General features: G+C 43.0%; 1 protein-coding gene across 1 annotated transcript in view; it reads right to left on the reverse strand.

Annotated features, from left to right (window-relative positions):
* LRP4 (LDL receptor related protein 4) overlaps positions 1-26,153 on the reverse strand; it is a gene marked incomplete at its 5' end in the record, with an annotated part of 47,271 nt that extends 21,118 nt beyond the window's left edge. The window contains 13 exons of the mRNA XM_083862615.1: positions 155-311; positions 564-794; positions 1,713-1,838; positions 2,003-2,137; positions 2,586-2,711; positions 4,986-5,111; positions 5,241-5,360; positions 5,700-5,828; positions 8,232-8,348; positions 8,793-8,906; positions 10,495-10,611; positions 21,232-21,378; positions 26,036-26,153. Of these exons, the coding sequence (XP_083718741.1) occupies positions 155-311; positions 564-794; positions 1,713-1,838; positions 2,003-2,137; positions 2,586-2,711; positions 4,986-5,111; positions 5,241-5,360; positions 5,700-5,828; positions 8,232-8,348; positions 8,793-8,906; positions 10,495-10,611; positions 21,232-21,378; positions 26,036-26,153 (1,763 nt within the window). The remainder of the gene's footprint in view (positions 1-154; positions 312-563; positions 795-1,712; positions 1,839-2,002; positions 2,138-2,585; positions 2,712-4,985; positions 5,112-5,240; positions 5,361-5,699; positions 5,829-8,231; positions 8,349-8,792; positions 8,907-10,494; positions 10,612-21,231; positions 21,379-26,035) is intronic.
* Positions 26,154-26,461: the final 308 nt, after the last annotated feature.

Below are 26,461 nucleotides of genomic sequence, written 5' to 3' on the forward strand. Positions count from 1 at the left end.
CTGTCAGTGCCAACTGAAGTCTCAAGACCCTCCCCACCAAAGGTTACCCCAAGGTAACCTTTGTGACCAAGAACGGGGTTTTCAGTGTTCAACAAGAAGCATGTACATGGAGGGCTCACTGGGTTTCCCCCTGGTTTCCCATGTTTTCACTCACCCCTCCATAGGATGTAGGGCAATTGCTCGGGGCTTCTCCAGGTTCTGCCACAAAAGCACTTTCCTGTGAGAGCCATCCAAGTTTGCTACTTCAATTCGAGATGTCCCAGAGTCTGTCCAGTACAATTTGTCATGGATCCAATCAATAGCAAGCCCACCTATGTACAAGACAGAATTAAGCACAGAACGAAACCATGGATCTCCACAGAAAAAGAGTTCCCCTTTCTCTGTCCACCCTAGAAGAGGCCCAGTTTCTTCTCCTGCCAGCCAAGATTAACTCCAGGGGGACACTCACCTCACACCCATTCCATCCAACCCATAGCCTTCCTCAGGGAGATGCACTTTGTTCTGAATGCTGGGTCCCCACTTTCCACCCACCCTACACTGTTGCCTTTTTTGTGATGACGCACCTGGGCTCTCCAGCCCTGTGGAAACCACCTCCTCCACATTGCTACCATTCAGATTGGCCCTCATGATGCGATCAAGTGTGACATCAGACCAGAACACCAGCTCCTTGCTGTGGTGGAAGTCAAGGGCAATGGCATTTTCCAGGTTGTTCAGGAGCAGTGTGTACTCAGAGCGATGAGGCAACACTTGTCGGATATCAATTCGATTGGCAAAGAGAAGCACAGGCTCTGGCCCTAAGGATATACAGGAAGACAGCATTGGAGTATTTGACTGGGTCCTGCCTACCATTCCCTCTGCACCAAGTCCCAGAACAGAATTTTGTAGTACTGGCAGCAGAAATCAACCCCCAAGTGCAAAACACTTCAGAGAGTTGTTTTTACATCCTCTATACACAGTTGTAACTCAAAGATGAGCAGTTTTAAACCTTCTGGCAAACTTTAACTCAGCAAGAAGCAATCATTCCAGGTCCTACCTAACCCTGCCTCATCTCACAGGACACAGTTGAAATCTGCCTCAGCCAGATATAAACTCAGCAGGTACTCCCACTGCAAAAAAACATCCCCAAAATATCAACATCCTTTATGGATTCCATTAGCAGAATTCCTAATGAAATCTGAAGTCTTTAAGTGGAATTTTTAATTCCTCAGCTCCTACATTAGAGGAGGAATGAAGTTAAAGAAGTGTACAGATATCTTTAAAAAAAAACCAGCAGATCTCCATATAGCAACCATTCATAGCATTCAGGATTGGTGACCAGCATCAAGGGTCAAACCACAAGGTGTGATACAACCTCACTCATTGGAAAGGCTAAGAACAGAAAGGCTTCCTGAACAGAGACAGAAAGCTCATTTTGTCCCAGTTTCTGAGTCACAAGGAATGATAAAGGACTAGGAAGAGAAGGCAAGCACTGTCTCCCTGGCAGTGAAAGGAAACAGTGTAGTACCTCTCTCCATGGTCAAAATCACACAAAATTTTCACAAGCATTTATCAACAGCATGGGCATATCTAACACAAATCCAGGTACTTCCTTTCCTTCAAATGTTCATTTGATGAACAGCACTATGCTGCCAGTGAAGCACTAGAGACATAATTATGAGAACTAGACTAACAGGCGCACACCAGTTGTGTTGTTAGGTTGAACTCCCCTTTACCTAGAGCTTTGCAGCTACGTTTGTCAGGTCGCAGCTCGTAGCCTTGCTCACACCAGCACTGGAAGCCTCCTTCACTGTTGGTACAGCCTTGGCTGCAGTAGCCTTCCTCAGCACACTCATTCACATCTGCATGTTACAGAGAAAGTTACCATTAGATAGATCATCAACAAACCCAACAATCTCACTGATAGATTGCATCTGCTTTCATACTCTGTTTTTCACCCTATCATAGCCACCGACTTCAAACATACCAAAGCAGCAGGGAGGAGGCTACTGCTCCAAAAACCCACCTTGGCATGATCGGCCATCTTCCAGGAGCCTGTAACCTGTGTGACAAGTGCACTGCACCATCCCTCGTACCATCTGGCACTTCTGAGCACAACCACCATTGTTTACATTGCAATTCTCCTCCCCTGTTCGTGGACCTGTGGAAGAAACATGTGAAGATAGCTGAGCTGAAACCACAAGGCAGCTGCTCTTGCCTTCAGCTGTTAGGCACAGTCAGCCTTCAAAGCAGGATGAACAAGAGGGGGAGGACACAAGCTGTGCTGGAAGCTTCCTCTTTGCAGCCAGAGCTCTCCTCTTCAAGCCACAACTGAACGGGACAACAGAGCTCAGATTAACATATTTTTTGGATTCAGTGTCTCTGCATACAAGTGGTGATACCTGAGATCGTAATCTTTTCCCCATCATTCCCTCTGTGCAGTCTTTAATTGGCAAAACCAATAAGGTTTTTTTCCTCAATCTTTAACTTGCTCCCATTATCATAGTTCAGACTTTCTTTCCTACACATATCCTTCAGTAACACCAGATACACTCCTACACATTAATGGGCCTCCATTTATGTCTAAGACTGAACTTGGGAGGACTTACGGCAGTTTTGGTGTGGGCTCTCATCACTGCCATCTCCACAATCATTTGCCCCATTGCACAGCTTCCTCTGGCCAATACAACGCCCGTTCCCACACAGGAACTGGTCCGGGGCACACTGAGGGGTGCCTGCAATAGAAAAAGGGAAAAGTAGCACATCACAGCTTACTGATGGAACAATAGTCATGGTGAAGAAAAGAATATAGCACATTTTCTAAGATTTGTTACAAACTTTTCATATGAGCACAAACCCATGACTTCCTCTTCTCTTGAATTCAGCTCATCTAGTACTCCTTACTGCTCCGCATATTTTTATGCTGATTTGGAGGTCTACACACTCTCTGCCAGTCTGAGTCCACTGTTGCTTTACTGTGAAGTTCATCTAACTAGTTTCTCTTAGAATGACTTGAAGGTCCTGGATTAGCTCCCTTTGTGGCTCCAGAATCCACAACCCAGCTCAGCATGTGCAAAGGAGGAGTCAGTTCCTCACTTTAATAATCTGATCTGTCACACCAGCAGAGCTATGGATCTTAAGCCTGCCTAGGAAGGAACATCTTGTCTAGCCCTAACTAAACTTTGATGGACTTGGAATGAGATTTAACATGCATCCCTGAAATCTGAGCTCAGGCAACAGGATTTCATATGACCTACATGCTTCAACTCCTGCTGTTGGCAAGCAGACTGTACAGAATTCTTGTAAGCAAAGTAATACTGTTTGTAGACACTTTGCCAATCTGATTGTTTCTTCAGCAATAACTGCACTGTCCTCTTGTCTCTTACTTCTTGTACCTCTTGAGCTGACTTGATTAGTGGTCCCTAAATCATCACCCTCTGATAATCTTACAAAGATAATAGGACAATACAGTTACCAGCAGAGAAACAATCAGATTGGCAGACTGCCTGTAAACAGTGTGGAAAAGAGTAGTTGTGAGATTAACGAGTACAGTTAAGAACTACAGACACACTAAGTGAGAACATAAAACCAGACCACATGCAGATTTACTTTTCAGAGTACAGGAATACTGTATATGAAGGATTCTGAAACTCTGACTTCATTTGCATTTTGAACATAAAGATCCTTACACTAGCTGATTGCATTTTAGGAATCTTCTCTATGACCAATAAAAATATAACTCTGCTCTAAAACCAAGAAGATTTTAACTCTTGCTACAGACATTGGGACACCACACTATGTCACTCAGATGAGCCAGTACACATCCTGGAAAAACCAGTTTAATTTTCACCATAGACTCTTCACTGTCACCACAGATCTAATGTAGAATTGCACAACTAACCTTATAGTAACTATACCTTGTGTTTCATTTGATATGGAGACAGTGAATTTCACTGGCTCTGGAAATTTTACTTGGTTTCTTTCAGCACCTCTAAATACCTTTTTTATCAGGATGAGGAAACAGGGTTACCAGCTTGTCTTTAAGTAAAATTGCTTTTTCCAGGATCGCCACACTGATGCTCACAACAGCTGACCCACTGAGAGCAGCTGCTCTCAAATACCTACAAAGTGTGTCTCTCCAGGTCCTCTGAGCTCAGCTGTCCTTGTAGAACACCCACTCTCCACTCCCAATAGCCCCAAAACAAGAGGCACAGTTTCACAAATCCATTTTGTCACCCCTAAAACCACTGTTCAGAATACACTGATCTAGAAGGATCAGTACACATAGCTGGGCTCCACTCACTAGGATGAATTAGTGGACCACTACACTCTATTCCTCACAAAGCCTATAGGCATCCTGAAGGCTTTAAGGAAAAGAGAAGATTCCAGAACACTGCCTGAGTCCTACTACAACACTAGGGTCTGTTGAAACCCTCCTCCTCTCCATAACCACTATCATACAGAGGAATACAAATATGTGAAATGAATACTAGAAAGAGTAACTCCTGAGGAAATATCTAAGGGGGAAGCTGACACACTTAATCCTCTAAAAAAAGGCTTTATTCTTCTCTTCCACTAAATGTCCTTTTTGATTCCACTGCCTGCTAGAATTGTTCAGCAACTTCACAATGCAAGAGGAAAGCGATCCAGAACTACCTAGAAGGCACAAGTTAGTATAGCCCATGGGACAAAGGGTACATTGGCACATTATTATGTTTCCAAGTCTGAATGGAATTGCCCCAGAGCTCTGTGGTAATTCACAATGTAGGGACAAGACAGGAGAATACTTGACCAGAAGACACCTTCACCTAAGTTAGTTTAAGCCCACAGACCTGCACAAACTGTCAAGCATCTAAGACAGCCTGCAGATCCCATTCTCTGGAAAGGACAGAAACTCTAAGCTGGACTCCCTGAAGCAATACAAAAGAGACTTTACTACCTACCCACTAACTACCTACTTCAGGATGCAAACTTAATTAGCTATTAAGCAGCAAGGTAGCAGGTCAAACCTGTGTTCTCACAGTTCTCCTCATCACTGTTGTCAGAGCAGTCATCTTCCCCATCACAACGCCAGGACAGACGGACACAACGTCCCGACTTGCAGCGGAACTGGTCAGCTGTACACATAGAGGTAGCTGAGGGTCAAAAAAAGGAACGTTAGATGAGCAAGAAAGATCAGAAGAGACCCAATTCCAAAGCTAACGTCCCAAACACTCTTTTGCATCCACAGAAACTGAATGTTTCCACCAGTTCACAGCACTCACTGCAGTTCCTCTCATCCGACTGGTCATCACAGTCAAAGTCGCCATCACACCTCCAGCCAGCATTAATGCACAAGCCACTGTTGCACATGAACTCTCCAGAGCGACAAGGCTGGTGAGATGCTGCAGAGAAGAAAAAACACAAAAAGAGCAAACTCAGACCAGTGTAACAATCCTCAAGCTCCTCAGTACCCTCCATTATTAAGGAACTTGGTCCTGAGTAGATTTCTTCTGGAAACTGTAGTAATTCTTGTAAGCAAAAGTGCATTGACTACACAAACCTCATCACTATTCTCACTTTCCAGAGTTAAACAAAACCCCTAATAATGAACAAGCCAGCTGCTTATGTGTGAACAATTAAGATTGCCATCTACACTGTAAGTCCTTCTCCAGCCAATGCAAAATGCATTTAGATTTGCAACTCTGATACTTGAACAAGGACATCACCCTGTGCTAACTTACAGCAGTCAGATTCATCAGACCAGTCCCCACAGTCGTCATCACCATCACAGTGGTAGATGTCCAAGATGCAGCGTCCATATGCACACTGGAACTCCTCCAAGCTGCAGGTGGCAGCTGGAACATCTGATGCTAACAAGGGAATCAAAGAAAAAAAATGTGAGGTGACAAGGCACAGTCCTGTTTAGAGGCAATCTTCTGAGTCCCGTCATGGATTGGCAAGTATTCACGGCTGCATATCTCTGTATGATTTGTATTACAGAGAGGAGCACTGGTTTTGCTTCACTGAAAAGCAAATTAAACTTATATATACAGACACTCATGCAGATAATCCAGTAAACACAATATTTTTAAAAAGTTACATAGGATAATAGGCTATAAAGATAGAACTTTTCAAGAGCTGTTAAATTCTCGAGAAGCGAAAAGATGTGAAGGAAGAAGTGATGGAAAAGCCTCAAAAGGGATCCAAGGGTGTCACCTTCCATGTTATACTTGAAACACTATGTCTTAGTGCCAAGAAGTGTTTAATTTGTTTAATAAATTTGAAAAAAGGTAGATAGAAAAACAGAAAAATAAAGAAACCTTAGGAATAGCTCCATATTAAGGACTGAGGCACGCCAGAATGCAAGGTTAAACTAGGGAATTATTCCTTCAGAATTTCAACATAAATAAGCATTTGTAGACCAAAGCAAGCAAGCAGCAGGGTGTCCAGGCTAGCACCTGACCTTTGAGGATTTCCCCCCTCCCTTTCCCCTCAGGCTCTGGCCAAAACAACCATGCCTATTCAGTAAGGAGCACTGCCAGAGAGATGACCCTGGGCAAAGCCAAACAAACTAATGGTCAAGGATTTGCCTACTGCTCTCTGTTCAACAGTACACTAAGTGGGAAGGCATGAAAAATATTTTGAGTCCCACATAACAGAATCTGACACCTCTTCTCATACTATCTGGAGAAGCACTGTATATTTCAGATATACAAGTCTCCTAACTAAGGAGTTCTAAATATAAATCTATTAAACAAAAATAAAAAGACTGAAAAGAAAGAGTAGTCTAGGAAATTAACTACACCTGCCTTTTCAACCTGAAGAAATGGGCACAGCCTGAAGGTGTGAACTAAGAGCTTTAATTCAGTGTCAATGGCTGGATATGAAAATATGTGTTAATGTGTCCCTCATCAAAGGAGCCTGAGTGTTTCAGTCTCCTTGAGAAAATGAAGTCAGTGACTTAAATTATCATGTTGTGTGATTCAATTATAACACACGCATCCTCAAAAGAAACAAAAAGAAAAAAAAAAACCAGACAAAAAGAGTATAATCTCATCTTGTCTCAGATGAATGACAAACTTGACTGTAGATAAGGAAAAGATGACAACCACATGGATGAAGATAAAAGAACAGGAGGTAGCCAAACTGAACTTCTTAGCAAGTTACTTAAAATGTTTTACAGAGACAACTGCCAGCCAGAACTGAAATAGCATTTCAGCTTAGAGAAACAGGGACACCACTTCTGGGTGCCCCTCCACTCCCACAGGAGGCATCACTGGAACATCTCTCTTCCCTTCCTGAAGGTCTATTCATGGCCTTTGGTGAAGTGACAGGCAAGGGAACGAGAAAGGCAGAGAGCGAAAGGAGAGGGAGAAAGGCTGGCTTCCTCTTAGAGTCCTTTCCTGGCTCAGAAATGTTTGCAGCCCCTGGCTTTCTGCCAACTCTCATTATCTGGAAAGATAAAAGACAACTCCCCCATGCATCCACTCCCCCTGCCCTTCAGGAGCTGGCGGCCCTCATCCCCCTCCCAGAGCCTTTTGAAGTTTCCTGCTATCTAGAACAAATTCTGCAAAATGCCTTTGAGAGCAGGGAGGGGGAAGGGACCACTGCAAATTCCAGAGACATGGACAGAGCTCACAGACTCTGGAGAGAGGCAGTGTGGGTTATAAAGGGACAAATCTCCTGTCCCACTTGCTACAAGCCTGTGAAGGTGAAGAAGGAAACAACTGTTGTGGGTTCTCATGCCCCAACACCACCTCCCCTCCTTCAGCATCAGTCACTTGTTGAGCAATATCCTGCAAAAAGCATTTAAGTGAAAAGAAACTGGGCAGGTAGGAGGTGCCTTCAGATGCAGTAACTAAGGGTGCTTTCAATAAGCAGAGTACCCCCACCTCCCACTTCCAAAATTTCAGTCCAGAATCAGACAAGAGGAAAAAGAAGGAAATTGTATTCTCGCCTTCCAGCTGCTCTTCAACTCCTCCAGTTTCATAGAGAGCTATATTCAGTAAAGCATAAACCTCCTGCTCTGACTCAAGGTCACAGCTATGAGAAGGAAGAGAAGCAGCAAGGCACAGATGAAGTATGCCTGTGAGGTAACACAAGAGAGACATAATTTTTTTGTGCCCTCTAGGGTAGGCAGCAGAAGGCAGCATAGCTGCAGTACAGGCAGAACTAACTTGTTTTTTGATCTCTGCTGCAGAAAACATGCCAAAACCCAAGGCAGGAGCAGGTCCAAAGGGCTATTTCCTGCGGCTACAAAGGAAAGCACTTACGGCAATTCTCTTCATCTGAGCCATCCTTGCAGTCCGTGTCCCCATCACAGAACCAGTGCTCAGCTATGCAGCTGCCATCGCTGCAACGGAACTCCTTCTCTGAGCACTTTCTCATATCTGCAGAGACAGCAATGCAAACAAAGCCTTGGCTTTTTTCAGAGTACCCAGGAAAAACACTACACCACCCTCCTGAACCTCCTAGGGCACCCACAAACAAACTGCTCATTAAACCACACATACCCATGTCAAGCAGGACCTGAGCAAAACCATCATTGTTCACTGAACTGACACAGAGTTCTGGATTCAACAGGAATCCAAGGGGACTTCACAATGCCATGTCAAGGAATGAAAGGTCTCAAGTGGTTGTTTTTTTGCCTGGCAGGTAAGCCAAATAGCCCAAGATCCTAAGCAGTCAGCCCTTGGAATGGAATATCCAACAAGTTCAGCCCAGAAAAGCCAGCTGGGAGCCTTAGCCGTGTTCAGGGAATCCGTAAACTGCATAGGCTGGACTCTGCCCAACCCCTTTTAAAGTACTGTGATGGCAGTATTTACATTACTCACCACACTGCTCATCACTGTTGTCCCCACAGTCATTGTCACCATCACAGTGCCACAGGCTGCGAATGCAGTATCCATTCTGACATGAGAACTCATCTTCCTCACACTCCCTTGGAGCTGCAGGGACACAACAGGGATAAGGTGAGGGCAAGGCAAAAAGATTTAGCTTGCAGAACATCCAATGTGTGACATGTTACAAGTCAAGCAACATCATCCTCCAAGGACACGATGATGCTGGAGAGCTGATTCTCCTAACAAGTACCAGGAGAGCCACTGGGAGATTTCTTGAGTGTCTCTTTTTCACTCTGTTCACACACCAACAGTACAGCAGGCTCTAAAACTTGAGAACATAGGTTGAAGGAAGTAGCCGGAACAGAGAGATGAAGCCACCCTATGCTAGTATGTATTCTAGAGCAGTCCCAAGCCAGACTCAAGATAACCCTGCAGAAAAAAGGTAATCCATGCCTCTTTTAAAATTAGTTAATAGTCCCTATCATTATCTAACAAATAACTGCTAGCAGTGTTGTATTTCCACCTTCTTTTCACAACAATGTCAAAGCTGTCTTCAAAGCAAAGCACATGTTCACTGAAGAGGGAGAGCACAAATTTAAACTTCCTCTTCTGAACACCTCAGTATTTGCAGCCTCATTCCACTCTCCTTGCCAGTTTCCTAAGGAAGCTTGTCTGCAGACCAGTAAGGAAAGGAAAGGGACTGCAAATTTAGCACCCAAGGACTTCAGTCCAACAGAAACCCTCCTACGGTTACTGCTAGTCTGAATAACTCCCCAGGAATTTCTCATGCACAGAACCTTGTCTTTCTACTTTCATTAGTCTCCAAATCTTTTGATCACACCCTTCTCCACTGTTGTCTTAGATATGAAGGCATTTCAACCTTTTATGAAAAACAGAAAACCAAAGAGACCCAGACCTACATATCTTTTCCTTCATGAATACATTTGAATAGACTGGAAAACTGAGCTTAGTCTTGCATTCCACAGCATCACACAGGATGTCAACCCCTGAACTTTGATTCCCCAGTTCTTTGCCCAAAAAGGCAGGCAAAGATCAGGGATATACTGATAAGAAAGTGAACTAATTTCCATGCATGCAGTGGACATGGAATACTTTACAGTCAAGAGCTTTACTTCTACATTTCTTCAGATGGAGTTCCTCGATCAGAGTCACTCTGGTGCACCATGCACACAACTCTGTGTAGGCAATATCCCTTCAGCACCACCCTCTCCTCAAGGAGCCCTGTTTGAAGGGACAGGACGCTGGTGAGAGGCCAGCACTGCAGAAAAGTCAGACAGTGGAACCTGAGGCCACAGGAAGTCAGCCAGACAGGCAGTTCAGTAGGATTTGGCAGGGGTTAGGTGTTTCCACTAACAGAGGAGGGCATGAAGCCCAGCTCAGGGAAGTGCTTCATGGGACATTAACTAGTAAGGCTGTAGGGCATAAACGGTTCTACAGCTGGATGGAGAAGCATCCCCTCCCCCAAGACAGGCAGCTGAACAGCAAGCCAGGTGCCAAGGCAGCAGGGCTTACAGGTACACACCTCTGTCACAGGCAGAATACAGCTTATTACAAGCCAGAGGTCCAATTCAGTGGATAGACTCTTGCATTCCTGTGATAAAAAGGGTCAAGTTTCTCCAGTGACAGCAGGCAGGCACTGCACCCACCCTCTTCCCTCAGAGAGGTGACTTACGGCAGTCCTGCTCATCGGAGTCATCCTCGCAGTCATTGTCTCCATCGCAGACCCACGACCGGCGGATACATTTCCCATTGTCACAGTGGAAGTCCAAGGGGGAGCAAGTGGGCAGCACTGAAAGAGCAAAGAAACACCTCATGGAGCTGCAGCCAGTTTCCTTCCTGAAAATAAAGTTCCTTCCCTCCTGAGGAAGTGGAACTAAATCTCTTAGAAACAAAAGACAAAATTTCAAGTCATCAGGAAGAGCTGTTCCTTAGAGGGGAGTCAGGGTAGGTCTGTACTTTGGCAGTCTCTCTTCCCCAGAGAAACACTGACCTTTCCACAATAAAGTAGCTGTCACAATTCCCTCACTGAGTTCCTTTTTCCTCTTTCATCCTTGAGCCTGCTGTCCTCCCCTAACTGCACTTGCTTTACGACAAGCAAAATTAAACTATCAACATCTTTCCTGCATGCTTTCCAGGGCAGTCCATCCTGTTTCTATCACACAGCAAGTTCCTTGGAGTGACAACTATCAGAAGCAATGTTTTAACTTTACAGAGTAACATGCTACAGGTGTGTTTCAGCATGGGGACTCCATCAGATTTTTGTCTATAAGAAATCTATAAGGAGAAGCTGAGAGGCAGGAATCCACCGCTGGGAATAATTTGCTGTATCTCAGGCATGGATGACAGAGTCCAAACCTTGCTCAAGGCTTCCAACCAGAAAGGATGGAAGAAGAGGACAGACATGGGATGATGCTTGCCTACACAGAAGTCTGTTTGCAACAGAGTCGAACCACAAATCCACAGTGTCTGAAGAGGCCTGAAGCCACAAAGCTGGAATGCAAGGGGGAGCATCAGCCCTGTTCTTTCCCCCACAGATGAGAGGAATACTCAACCCCGAGAGGTTCATGCTTTTAAGTGCTGCCAGCTGTGGTAGGCAAGGGGCTGCACAAGACTGTTCCTGACAGGTGTGTTCTCCAAAGAACAGCATTTGCTCAGTGATGTGACGGGGCGAGGGCTAGAAAGGCTACTGCCTGAAACCCTTTCATCCCAGCCCAGCTTGCCGACAGCAACTCCCATCTGTCACCAGGCAGGCCAGCCCTTTTCTGCTATGCTGCTACTCCCTTTCCTGCCAACACTGTCCTGGAGGTGGGAGCGAGAGCAGAGGGAGGTGGGTAAAAAAGGAAGGTGAAGACAGCAGCCACACACAAAAGGAGGATAATTTAATAAGGAAAACAAATAGTCACATTTTCAGTTTTTCCAGCTTTCTCAACCTTCTCTTTCCCCTCGGCCCAGGACTGCTGCCATTGTACTGTTAAAGAAGCATGGATTATGCATACAAAATCATTCACTGCTCTCCATAGCAAGTCCAACATTTCTCACCAAGGGCCTGTCCTAAAACCCCCCTCTGTAAGAATATATTAGGGCAGATAAATTCAGACTTTCTCTAACATCCGTTTTTCTAACAACAAATCTGGATCATCCTCTCAGCTGTTCCTGTAGTGTGGCAGGCACTTCTGCATCTGAGAACATCACTGCAAGATATAATTGCTCTCAAAATTCAAAGAATTTGGCATTGGCCCTTGGGAAAAGGTCCTTCCCATCATGTCCAGGTTATCCCCTGCAGATATCTATCCATCTCATATCCAGCTACTTCTAGGCCCCAAGAGAGGTATGAAGGAGAGGGGGGCACAAAAATCCATATTTTCCCTCTACAGGTTTGACAGCTGCCTGATCTTCCAATAGCTGACCCCTTTCCTTACATTGCACTTTCTCTGTGTTGCTGCGGCAAAATGAAGAAGGAGTTTCCACTTCTTCCTCAGGGCAGGTAGAAGTAGAAAACTCTCCACTTTCCAAACTCTGCTTCCAAATAAAACCAAGTCATTTCTGGACTCAGATGATCAGTCCCACAGATCAGACCTCTCTCCCCCAAGCACAACTTCCAAACACCGCATGCTGAGAAAACCTTCCCTGGCCTCAGCTGCAATTTCAGGACTAAGACCATCCTCCCAGCATATGCTTTAGCATGACTAATCACCAAAGGACTGCACAGGAGCCACCTGGAAGGGAATTTGCATGCTCACTCTCCAGGGGAGAATTCTTTAGGCTCCCAGAGGGTTAAGCCATTAGCATTGGTTCAGAGCGGATACCATTATCCCACTGAACTGCTGCATCCCTTCATGAGGTAACGACATAAAATGAAATTCCACCCCTACAGGGAGTAATTCAGCCAATTTCATACTCCCCCTAGATATAAAAATCAAGCTTCAAGCACAAGGGAAGACAGCAAAACACAAATTGCCATATACAAAGGAGGGCCAAATTCCCTAACCCATCAGAGAGCAAGTGTGTGCTAGCACAGACAACACTGGGGTGGGGGCAGGGTGGGATTAAATCTCCTTCTACAGGAGCTCTCCTTTAAAGGAGGAAGAAAAACCACAAACACTACTTGAGATCAAAAAACCCAAACTAATGAATGAGGGCTGATGTCTCATAGAGCAGAGGAACTGTCAATGGGATCAGGGCAGGAATCCATATAAACTTGTAACCTGAATCTAATAACAGTCAGAAACAGATGCTTCAAAAGAAAATGCAAGAAATTCTGGGAGCAGATTTCACAAGGGGGCAATCTCTTCCTAATCACCCTCTTCCTAGCTTTGGCCTCCCAATCACTTCTTCCCACTAAAAGGGGAAGAAGTGCTTACACAGAAACATTTCTGTTTCCTTCTATTGGCTCTAAGCACATCAGGCTCCAGTTCCACTGTACAGCCCTTTGCTCTAGGGTTGTTACTAATCAGTTCTTCTGTTAGCCATTTATTACTTCATTTTTTGATGAGTTTTAGTTCTATGGAGTTAAAACCAGGGCCATAGCACTAGCCCACAGTGCATGTTTAGTACAGTTGTAAATATATCCAAAGTGTTTGGAAATTTGAAGTTAAGAGGAAATTCAAAAGTTACGAGGTCACACTTGGGACACTCAAACAACCACCACTATGTCTTGCTCTGACACAATGGAGCAGCTATACAATCTGGTAAGTGTATTGCTTTTACTCATATAGCTAATTTTAAAGGCCATAGTCAGAAGATAAGTACATGTAATACAAATGAAGCAGCAAGAACTCTTTTCACTGACAGGAGGAACAGGACCTCTTGATCTTGCTGGAGGACAAGCTGGATTAGCATCAAGAAGACTAGAAACTGAATCCCCATATTCTCATCCCATCTTGATATTGATGCATGACCTTGGGACAGTTCTGCCTCTTTAGCCCCCTTCTCCAACCTGTCAGATGAACGATATTTATTCTTTTCTGAAACAGCTGCAAGTCCTTCACAGGCATCACTTCCACTGATAAGAAAGCAATCTTAGACTGTAGTAACATGCTTTCACCAGTGCACACAGCAGAATTAGGCTGTGCCAACAGTAAACACAGTTAAGCCTCAACCTCCCTTCTCTTCTCTGCTCAATTTCAGCTTGATCTCTCCATTTCAATGCAAAGAAACAATATTTTCCTAAAAGAGATGAGCAAAGGCAAGTCTCAGGATGGAGTTGAAGGCAGGCAAATGCCCAGACAGACAGGGATTAACTTGCCTCTCCAGGCAGAGCCAGAGGCAGGATGGGGAGCAAATCCAAAGAAGGGGAGCCAGTGGAAGAACTAGGCTGGGCAGTAACAGCTAAAGAGAGCACATCTGTCAACTGACAGCGAGCAATACAAAAAGGCCTTTGAACTTCCAACCATTTCCCTGAGCTCATCCCTCTGCATGGTCACACTGGACATCATCCAATGTTTCAGCAAAGCTAGGTCTATCATAAGCCTACTATTCCTCCCCCTCTCCCAACTCCTATTACACAGGACACTCTTTTATTGCCAGGCAGAAGGAGAAGGGGGAGGGCGGGCAAAAAGGGAAGTTTATAAGGTGAAACGCAGACTGAATCACGTCCCACTGTCCTTTGAACACTTTATCCCTGCTGCTTGTGGTGAGCAGGTTGCTTTGTACCCAAGGACAGCAAGCAACTGGTGTTCAGAGTTCTGGAACACAGAGAGGCTTGAACAATACTGGCTGCTTAATTAGACAAACTCTCATTCACATGAAGAATGAGAAGTTATTTTAAAAATAAATACAACCAAAACAAAAAATCATGCTACCTACAATAGAAAAGTGCAGCCTGACCCCTAGCTCTGTTCATACTCAGGCATGTGTATGAACACATGCATACCCACAAACACATCTGTTTGCTGAGATCTGCAGCAGGCAAAAAATCCAGGGACAAAAATAAAGGAGGTAATTCCACTCTCCCAAGGAAAAAAAGGAGACATTGCATTTTACTAACTAACATTTTGGAAAATCTAGTTCCAGAATAGCATAAAATGTTATTACACTGCTGAATTGTATCTAAGGATGTTGCCGGTCAAAAGAAAAAAAAAAGAAAGGAAAAAAAAAAAAAGAAAATTAAAAGACTATCAGCATCTAATCTTTCACAGCCCTTTGATCACAAGCACTCTGCCTGAGGGGGCATTGCATTAATTCTGGTGCCTTTTAAAGGAAACACACATACTCCAGGCCCAATAACATTAAAAAGTTGCAGATAAGGAACTGATGTGTTTTCAACAGAACATTAAATTTAGAAGTGAAGCTTCACCTGAGCCGTTGCATCTGAGCTCAATACTCGTGATTAAGTGAATAGTGGAAGGAAAATCATTCTTTCAAAGTATCCATTAATTTTAATAAAAGACTTGTGAGATTTTTATCCCAACTTCACCTTAAAAATTTTTGTTGTGGGGCTGATGAGCAGGTTATACTGATAGTCCTACCTGGCAAGGAAGAGACACTCTAGAGAGCTTGAATGAGCTGTAGCTCAACAGGAACTGTGTAAATTTCTCCATGAGATGGGAACAATAGATCACTTTCAGTAATCTTTAAGGTAAAAGAAGTAATTTTTTCTTCAGTCCTTTCAAATTAAGAAGTGTTGTACAATAGTGCATGGAGCTCAGCAAGCAAGTCTGTGTCCCAAAAAGTAACACATTTACTTAAGTTAATTAAGTATGACTCAGATCCAAAATTCATTGCAAAAAGGCCCGTCTGGAGGGATGGCTATGGGGAGATTTGGTGCATCTTATGAGAAACAGAACTATTTATCAGTCCTCAGGCCAAGTTTACTCAGTTGTCCGTTCACCCTTGCCACAGGAAGTCAGACTCATTCACATGGTGCAGAACTTCAAAGGGCGCGCAGGAGGGCAGAATGAAAACCATTCCTCTGCTTGCATGCGGCTTTCGTTAGGGACAGGCCAAAGCAGTCTCTGCTGGCACAAGGCAGGAAGGCAGCTGAACTGCTCTGTGCATGTGCAGTGAGGGCTTCCAAGCCAGACACTGTCAGCAAGCCAGAGAGCTGACACCAGACAAAGTCTACAGAGCTGGCATGATAGCTGGCAGGTTGCTTATTGCTATTATTACTACAGGACTCTGGCTTGTAAACATGATCCAGAGCAGGAAGCAAACATGTCACGGAATAATTGGCTTCCATCACAGTAGGGCTTCAAATCTGCAAGGAGAACAGTTTCTGCCACAGGTAAGCAGAGGCAGGGCTTTCCCAAAACCAGTGGAAAATACCTATGGAGAGGCAGAAGTCCCAAGGACACCAATATGAATGTCAAGTAACTGTGGTGTGCAGAAACAGTGACAGTTGAGGAAAAAATTTAGTGCAACCAACTCAAGAAGTGGTAATTTGTTTTCTAGTGTGCAACACAATATTAAAAAAACAAACCAAGTAAAACACACATTTTAAGAATTTATCTCTCTCAAAAGGAGTGTTTCTCATGTCTGCTCCTGTTTTTTGTAGTTGTAATTCCACTCTCTATCTTGCATTTCAAACTGTTATTCTTTAACTAAAATGACAGATTACTAATTCAAGGCTAGAAAATTGCATTCATACAGAATTTAGCAAACTCCAATCAACAACTCAAGCGTATATGCACTAATGAATAGACACAGGTGCAAGACTGAATCTCAATTTGCTGAAGTAATTTTTAGCTTAACCCCTAGCCTGTTTCACTCTCTTGCTTTATTAGTCCAGTAGTCCACTGTCTTCCCATTTTCCTTTCTTCTTCCCAAGGAAGTAGACAGAACTCATTCTTCTCGTTGAATTGGCTTACAGTATACATATAAGCATATGATACGCTGAAGAAAAGTACACTTTAAAAAGGTATGGTTGCAGCTTTATTTCTCTGGAAAGTTGGATGTTCACAGGAGAAAGAAGAAAATCCAGCAACTCTAAAACAAGCTTGCAGCAGACCAGTGGAAAGGTGGGATTCCTTGCAAACATACTTGTTCACTCTTCCAATTAGAGACATCTACTTGATATTGTAATTCCTGCCTGTGAAACTCAGAGCTGCACATCCATAAAATTGCTGGAAAAGAATCTCAATAGCTTTAGCAACTCATAAGACTCCATATAAAGTGGTTGCAGACTAAGTTCATAAGTCAGAAAAAACAACTGGGCCCACTCCAGCATGAAGACTAGCCTTGTGTTTTTTGAGGGATTTTTTAAGTAGGCCTTGAGTATACCTGGGGCTTGCTGGATGACTTCATGCAAACAATCCAAATCTTTAGTTCAATATTTGTATTAAAAGAAATTTAATAATTTCAGTCAATAAATAAAACCATAAATCAAGTTCAAAACAGAGATGCTCAACATTTCACTCTAACCAGGAAACTTTATGCATGTCACAGACAAACATCCAGGGAAGGAAAGAAAAATTAGTGAACCAACTGTTTTCATGTACTATGTACATCACTGCTGATTCGTGAGAAGCTGAAACTGATTTAAAGTTCAAGTTGCTGTTCCAAGGGGCTCGAGCTCTACCCCTGCTCTTGCACTCCTTCTGCCCTGTTTATGCTTGGCACAGTCAGGAAGCAGAGAAAATGGAAAGTTAACCCCACAAATGAGTACACCTTCAAAAGGCTCCTGTATGCCAAGCAGAAGGGAGGGATTTAGCAAGCAACCTGCTCCAGCAAAAAGGTTCGGTGCTGTAATAACTAAGCAAGATAGGAACAGTGCAGACAACTACCACAAACCTACACTGTAGAGCTGATCTAGTTCTTACAAGCTAAGAATAGTATCATACTTGGATTCATAATGAGCAGCCACTCAGAGCAAGATATAACAGGCTTAAAGGAGTAAATGTTCCTTGGGCTCCCCCACTGCAACCTAGCACGTGTGCGCTGAAGTCATGCACTTAAGCAATGGGGTAAAGGATGCTACAGAAATGTTAACTTTTATTTCTGCTGTCTTCTTTCCATTAAATTGCACTTCAAGTACTGCTGGCTGTCAGCTGAAAAAGTTCTCTTTGTATCTATTCTACCAGGATGCAATATTTAAAAAGGCAGCTCCTATTCTAGTCCTTCCCCTTGAATCACTTTATTATTCTGTATAAATGGAGCTCCTTTTCTCCCCTTCCATCTTGTCAAACCTACTGTCCTCCTCTGTACATGCTAGCTTTCCTCTGTCACTAAATTGCAGAGACCTACAGCACAAGTTATATCCTGAATAAGATCACAGAATAACAAAGGTTGGAAAAGACCCTCAAGACCATCTAGTCCAACAGTCAACCTATACCACCCCCAAGCCATATTCTCAAGTGCCACATCCAAACACCTCTTAGACACTTCCAGAGATCATGACTCCACCACCTCCCTGAGCAACTTACTCCAATGTCTGATCACTCTTTCAGTGAAAGCTATTTTCTAACATCTGTACCTTGCCTGGTGCAGCTTAAGGCCATTTTCTCTCATCCTTTCACTTGAGACATGGTAGAAGAGACTGACCCCCACCCCATTACAAACTCCTTTCAGGTAGTCGTAGAGGGCAATGAGACCTTCCCAGCTTCCTTTTCTCCAGGCTAAACACCCTCAGCTGCTTCTCCCAAGACACGTTTTCTAAATCCCCCACCCGATCCATTGTGCTTCTCTGGACATATTCCAGCACCTCAGTGTCCTTCCTGTAGTGAGGGGCCCAAAACTGGACACAGCACTTGAGGTGTGGCCTCAGCAGTGCTGAGTACAAGGAGACAATCACTGCCCTGCTCCTGGTGGCCACACTATTGCTGATACAGGTCAGGATGCCATTGGCCTTCTTGAACACCTGGACACACATTGGGTGTGAACTGGATCATGTTCAGCTGCTGTCAGCCAGGACCCCCAGGTCCTTTTCTGCTGGGCAGCTTTACAGCCAGTAATGCTGCCTTGGGGTTGTTGTGACCCACAGGCAGGACCTGCCACTTCACCTTGTTGAACCTCACACAACTGGTCTCAGCCCATCAACCCATCCTTTTCCTCATCCTCTAACTGGCTCATCTTGTCATAGAAGGAGATCAAGTTGGTTAAGCAGGACCTGCCTTTTGTAAAACCATATTGTCTGGGCCTGATCCTGGTTGTTCTGCACATGTTGTATGATGGCACTAGGATGATCTGCTCCATGACCATCCCTGGTACCGAGGTCAGGCTGCCAGGCCTTTAGTTCCCTGGACAATTCTTCCAGCTCTTCTTGTATAAGGGTGTTTTATTATCTCCATTCAACTGGAACTTTTCTGATTAACCAGGACTGCTGCTAAATGATTGAAAGTGGTTTTGCAAGTTCTTTTATCCTCATTACTTTTAGGTGCATCCCATCTGGGCTCATAGACTTGTGGGTGCCTAATTAGCATAGCAGGTCACTAACTATTGCCTTCTGGATTATGGGGGCTTCACTTAGCTCTCTGTCACTAAGTTCCAGCTCGAGGAACTGGGTATCCCAAGGTTTTGACATTAAAGACTAAGGTAAAGAAGGCATTAAGTAACTCAGCCTTTTTCTCATTTCCCTGACACTATGCTACCCTCTACATTCAGCTAAGGGTGAAGACTCTCCTCACCCCTCCTTTTGCTGCCGATGTATTTATAGAATTTTTTGTTGTTGTTGTCTTAACTGCAGCAGCCAACCTTCTTAGAAACAGTAAATTAAAAAAGGCAGAAGTCAAACCCAGTTCCCACATTCTCTGCATCACTTTATATTCTGCCTCTTACATGTCTACCTTTGTTTTATATTCTTCCTAACCTCCGGTGCCTTGGAGTATCAGCAGATTGTTCACACGTCAGTACTGCTTCCTACTTTCCACAGCTTCCATTCAAATAGATACAGGGCAGATCTCCTTAATACATTGTATCTCCTTAATATATTATATCTTACTGTGCAAGACCAAAAGGTTCCTCTCTTTCAGGCCACGCAGAGAGAGACATGATGCATGAGTAGATGCCAAGAAGAGCAGAAGAAAGCAGCATGAAAATACATGTTATTCCTCAAAACACAAAATCTGCCTCTATTTGTAATGCAAAGACTTGCCAAACAAGAGGTGGCATATTCATCTTTAACAGCCCTTAGTGGATTATACATCCATAAACTTGTCAGATTTGTGTTTAAAGTTTCAGAATCCATGTTTTGTGGCAGGGAGATTCACAGTTTAAGCATAGATCGTATGAAGCAACCTCCTGCTAGTTCCTACAGAAGATCTTATCTTTCCTGCCCCTAAATCCTACCACGCCTGCTTAGCTTGACATTTTTGGTGCTGAAGTTGTTGAATTACAAAGAAAATCATATCAAGAGGCATCACTTGTCTAAATCATTACTGAGCCCACAAAAAAAAAAAAAAAAAAAAAAAAAAAAAAAAAAAAAAAAAAAAAAAAGGGGAATTTTCTTCCATGCTTAATAAAAAGCCAGTAAAACCAGCCTAGCTATTGGATATGCCTTACCTCCCCAATATTCAAGGTCTTCCGCATTGCTCAACATTTGCAAAATTTTAACAAGAACTGAGAAGGGAGGAAATTTTCAAGAAGCTGTGTTGACATCTCCCAATTTAAGGGAAGAAGAGATTCCTTAAGACAGTATTTAAAAGATTAGGAAAGCTCCTTTCCAAACGGTAATCAACAGCAGAAAACAGGGGCTGGAGAAAGATCCAGCAGAGAAAGATATTTCTTTCTCATGTCCATTGACATGAGCCTTAAATTTTCAGCTCTAGGGCAACTTTTAGGAAAGGAGTTTCATGAGACCAGGCCTTTTTTTCCATTCTTCAATTCTACCACACTCTGTGGAATCCAAAGAGATGAGGTAAAAAAGGAGTTTACTTGTGTCTCCATGGAAAGAGGCTTTCTCTATTCATCTCTATCATGCTACACCCACTCAGAGTGACCTTTCACATCAGTTCTCAACTAGCTGGGCTCAGCTACACAGATGCCAACACTATGCAGATACACAGTACCTGCAAGGTAATATCTCTCAGCAAATCCCAAGACCAGTGACTTATTTCAGTTTGAGTCCCTCTCTTCTCAGGATAGCCAGGACAGAAACTAGAATGTTAATTAAAAGGACAGACACCCTCAATTTGCCTCTTCACACTGTTTATTTTCCATTAATATTTACAGCAAAATCATATAATTTAATTCAGAGATAGTACTTTTGCAAGGATGGGAAAATGAGAGCTACTTTTCTCTGTCTCTCCTCTCCATGTCCAACCATCAGCTAAAACCAGCTGCAAAAAAAGCCAAAGTTGGGCTTTCACTGCTTTATATCAGTGGATAATGGCTTTGTTAGACTCCAAGTCAGTCAAAAGTACATCATCTACAATCAAAAACTTTCGTCGTACAAATGGTAGGATATGCCTGTAAAACAGAGAAGCAGAGAAAAAGACACTCAATTTTCCCCAACACAAGTCAAGGATGGTATACTTACTGCAGCCATCTTCATCACTGTGGTCCCCACAGTCATTGTCTCCATCACATTGCCACTGAGCAGGGATGCAAGTGCATTCACCAAAAGCACTGACAGCACAGGTAAAATGATTACGTCCACAGGAGCACTCAGTGCTACTTGTAACACCTGCAAAAGAAGAAAAAAAGGAAGATGTTTTGAAAGGATCCCAACTATTTTAGGGTGAACATTAAATACAAAGTGACATCAATTCTTCTCTGTGTACACACTAGTGTGTATGAACACATCCCTGACTGCAAAGGCAAATATTCACCCTCCTCACATTCTGAAAATGGGGATCAATTACTATGCACAGTTTCTTGGAAAGGGGCTCTTTGAAGGCAATAGTCAAGTGCAACCTCCCAGAAAGAGACTTGGGAATCAGCTGAAAAATAACTCAGCACTAATCACAAACATTCAAGGAACGCCAGGTATCAGAACACTCCTTTTATTTTACAAACTCAGTCTTCTCCTAGACCACGGTGCTGCTGCTGCTCTTCACTTAGTTATGACACCACAATACAAGGGAAAACTCTCTGAAGTAGAATCTTTGCTATTTGAAGGGTCATCTCCAAACCTTAAACTTTTTAGATGCAAACCTTTTGTATGTCACTATATTAGATATTTCAGACTCCAGTGAAAGTGGAAAAACATCTTATATTATTTACCTGTAAACATTAAGCTGTTACATTAGGCTGCACATAATTGACGTTTATACAAGCAAAAAGATTTTCAGCTTTACAAACTGACCAAAAGAAAATGCAGCCCATATGATAATATATAACTTGATAAGAATATTTCTTCCAGCCTTAAAGTTAGCCTAAGGACCTGCCAGCCCTCCTTTCCCACCTTCACAACAATACTCTAACACAACTCTTGACTCTCAACTCTTTAAACTATTTATGATTTTATCCCAGACTTCGTCTTAAAAAATCTCTGCCTTGAAAAAGAACAAGCTATAACACCCACCCCCTCAAAAGGAAAAGGTCATGCCTGAACTTCTGTATGACATTATCTAGACAATCTATATAATCAATATCACTGTTAAACAAATGATTACTCCATCCATCATCAACTCCCTCAGGCTAAGCTGGTTGGATTTTTTTGCATGGTTCCTTCTTTCTGCAATTCAAACAAACCTAAAGCTCTTAGATTAAACAATAGATCATAAGGAAAGAATTACAGAGAAATACCTGCCCCAAGTGGTAATTACATACATACTGAACTATTTTCAGGCTTTTTGATTTCATTGATCTCACTTATACATCTAGTGTACCTGTGATAAACCATGAACTGTATCAATCTAAGCAAAAAGAAAAAAAGCAAGCCTCATAATTGCCTTATTTTCCATTCTCATCGAGAAAAGCAGTATCTGCAAAATTGATGTAATACTTCTGCAACTCTTTCAGCAGCAGAATTCCCTCCAGTGAAGACATCCACTTTCCCAAGTAAAGCAAAGATTTAACTTCAGAGGGGATGCACCTCCTTGTTTCTTCTGCACAAAACTGGCTGAAGAGGTTTCTGCCAGCCTCAGCTGCCTGCTACACTGCAGGTTGCAAGGCCTTAACTATTTTCCAAGCTGAACTGCACCCAACAAATTTCTATTCAATCTGTCATGGGTGTAAAAATAGAAACCTTTTATTCTTTCACTCATGTCCATTACAAGTTATCTTTGGAAGGTTTAGTACAAAACAATACATCTCAAGGTACAGAGATCTGCATACAACAGAAAAGCAGCCATCATCTGGTGTAACAAGGGATAAAGGCTAGAAGAACAGGAGGTGAATAAGGAATGAAAGAGGGCAGAGTGGCCAGATCTTCAGAGGGCTTACCAGGTATGGCCAGGGCAACAGCTGGCTCAAAAGGACAGCATGTGGGTGATACAGTCAGAAGGCAAAAAGGGCAACAGACATTCCTAAGGAAAAGCAATGCATCATCTATGCAACATTTCAGACTAGTAGAAATAAACTAAGGGAACTTCAGAAGAACCACTACCACCCACAAAAATCAAACAGGTTTCTTCAAACTGACAACACAGAAAATTGAGGACAGACCATCTTCTGCTGTCACCTACAACATTTTTAAAAGGCAGAACTAGTTGTATATTGTAGCCAAAGTAGCTGCTGTTTAAACTACCTTTTCTAAAGCAATTTTCTACTATTATCAAAGCACCCCAAAACATTCATCCCTGCTACTTTAAGCTCCAGTATCCCTTCCTGTTGGAGTACACAAGACCATTGTAATTTAGGTTGGAAAAGATCTCCAAGGTCACCGAGTCTAAGAATTAACTAAACACTGCGAGGTCCACCATTAAACTGCATCTCTAAGTGCCACATCCACATGCCTTTTAAATACCTCTAGGAATGGAGAATCTACCATTCCCTGGGTAGCCCATCCTCCAGTGCTGACAAACCTTTTGGTGAAAAATTTTTCCCTAATATCCAATCTAAACCTCCTCTGACACAACTTGAGGCCATTTCTGCTCATCCTGTCACTTTGTACCAGGGAGAAAAGACACCGACCTCCCTACAACCTCCTTTCAGGTATCTGTGGAGAGTGATAGAGCCTCCCCGAGTCTCCTTTTCTCTGGGCTAAACAACCCTATCTCCTTCAGCCCCTCCTCTGAAGCCTTGTTCTTTAATCCTTTCACCAGCTTTTCTGACCTTCCTCATGAGCAGCATGGCAGTACAGCTCTGCAACAGCAAAGAAAGAATTAGTGCAGCTGTCCCAGTCTGCAAACTGTAACTTAATCTGCTGTATTGTCAAACACACAGTTCTCTTCAAAGTTGCTACTAATATTAGGCTATATATAAGCACACACATATTAAATCTGTTCTTCTCACCTCATTAAGGTTGCTATGTTCCATCAGCTCTGCTTTGTGATTTTACCATGCTACTGAAACTGTTGGAAGCTGAAGGACCTGTTATGACCTAGATACCAACACTCTCTCATATGCACTAGCTGGTGTCTGTAGTGCCATTATGTAAGCATACTTTGCTAACTATTTCGAATTACAACCTTTGCAGATCTAATGGTTTGTGATTTGTGACCTTTAGGGGAACTAACCTTCTAGTCACTATAAATCATGATCTACCCTGGTTTTGCACTTGTAAAGTAATGCACACGATTCTTGGGAAAACACACTGATTTCAACCTATGAACGGTTTCAGAAGCAATCCTGGAGTGCTAGTTTTTCCCAGAAAAAAAGAACAAGGTGAATAAAAGCTGGCACACCTGAAGGCAGCAGGAATGTTCTCAATGATTTCAGTGTGGATAGTATTTCACCTTTGGTGTCTCATGATTATTTCCCAGTGCTCAGAGCTCCAGTGACACCACCCTGTAACTGTATCTGTAACAGTAGAGGGTCAGGAAGGATAAAGATGAGAAGCAGGTTTTTTCCAACTCCAAGAGGAAGTGGTACACACGGTGTAAGAAGCCTCAGCAGAAGATCTGCCCTCCTACCTCAAACTCTCATTAAACACTGGGAGCGTGAGACAGAAGGCTGACCAAACATACAAATAAAGCTCCAGTGTCACGTTTCAATCCCAGTTAGTCAGTGGGCCAAGAACAGGAAGGAAATCAGCACTTGCTGTTCAGGTAACTGGACCAACAATCAAAGGGGAGATATCTAATTGCACTTCTACACATTATGCTGGAGCAGGAACAACAAGAGGCACCTCTGGGCTCAGTAATCACAAATATTTTTCCTGAAACTTTACATCACATTGCAGGCTTGGACATTTTACAAACTCTGGATTCAAAAATCTTTTCACTTACATAGGAGGCAAAATCTTGGCATATTTTAACAATGCAATATATATGAAACGATACAAAAAAGCTAAACAGAGATACTGCCACAGGCTGAGCTGGTATCACTCAATTTTCATGGCCTCTCCTGATCCCTCATGTGACCACAACAAAAATTTCCTACTCTCACTTGCCCTTGGGTATAAACAACCAAAAAATCATCTTCACTGTCTGTAGTTTGGTTCCCTCCAGATGCATAGCAGCAGGATCCCGTAACCAAACAGTTTTCTAGCTGTGTATACAAACAACCTCAAGATTTTAAAAACAGGAAATCAGTCTAAAAACAGGCCTCATACTTAACATCTGCCATCACCTTAAATTTAGCATGGTATGCTCAGTTTCTTCAGATTACTTCCAAATATCCTCCATACCTTCATCTCTATCTCATAAATGAAATGTAAATGAAATGTCTCCTGAGGAAGGGTGCATCACCCCCATCCCTTCTTAAAACAATAGTTAGGATCTATGTAGTTCTATGGCTAAAGTTGGTAAAGCAGTTAAGTAATGTCTGCACAGACGTCAGCTATCATCCCTATTTCTGCCTTTTTTTTTTTTTTTCCTCCCCCATAAAGCAAAACCTAAAATACAAAGCTTCATTTTGCTTATAAGGTCACTTGCAATCCTCAGAGCTATTACAGAGCAGCCCTGTATTTGCCACGGATTCATAAAAATATTGACATTACAAAGAAAACTTAAGTACACAGGACAATTACCAAACTGGGCTCTGTAGCTGTTGTTTTGATAGAAACAGCAGATTTCTGGTGGAGAGTGAAAATACTGTTTTGTTTAAGTCCTGATGGCATGCTTTATTCCAAAAAGAAAGACTCTAACTCACTCCCTCATCAGTAAAAATAATGGCACACGGCAGCTCTTAACACTATTTTGCAGCAATTCAACCTTTGATAGGCTGTTGCTTCAACATGGAATCATGAAACAGCCCAGTTTGGATGGGACCTCAAAAGATCACCTGGGTCCAACCTTTTGTGGAAAATGGAGCCAGGATGAGACTATCCAGCACCCTGTACAGCTGCATCTTGAGAACCTCCAGTGACAGGGTCTCTATCATGTCTCTGGGGAGGTAGTGAGGAGGTAGCATGATTGTTCTCACTGTAGAAAGCATCTTTTGTTCAGATCAATACATTTCTGTCAGTCTCTGGTAGCATTCTAGAACTACCAGAATTTTATCATATTCACATATGGACGAAGCTTCCTCAATGAACAACTGCAGAAGATCCTGGATTCACTGGTCAATGCCATGCTGCCTTTCCAAATTTTTTTTTATCCAGGTATCAAGAGCCAGCTACATAAAAGAGACTCCCACTCCACACCACTCTGTTGATTGTATCTTTTCCCTTTGATCCTAACACAGAACCTCTTACTGTTCTTTTTAAAATCAGCAGGAGG

This window comes from Zosterops lateralis, assembly GCF_965231275.1.
Source record: "Zosterops lateralis genome assembly, chromosome: 6".
Lineage (NCBI taxonomy): Eukaryota > Metazoa > Chordata > Aves > Passeriformes > Zosteropidae > Zosterops > Zosterops lateralis.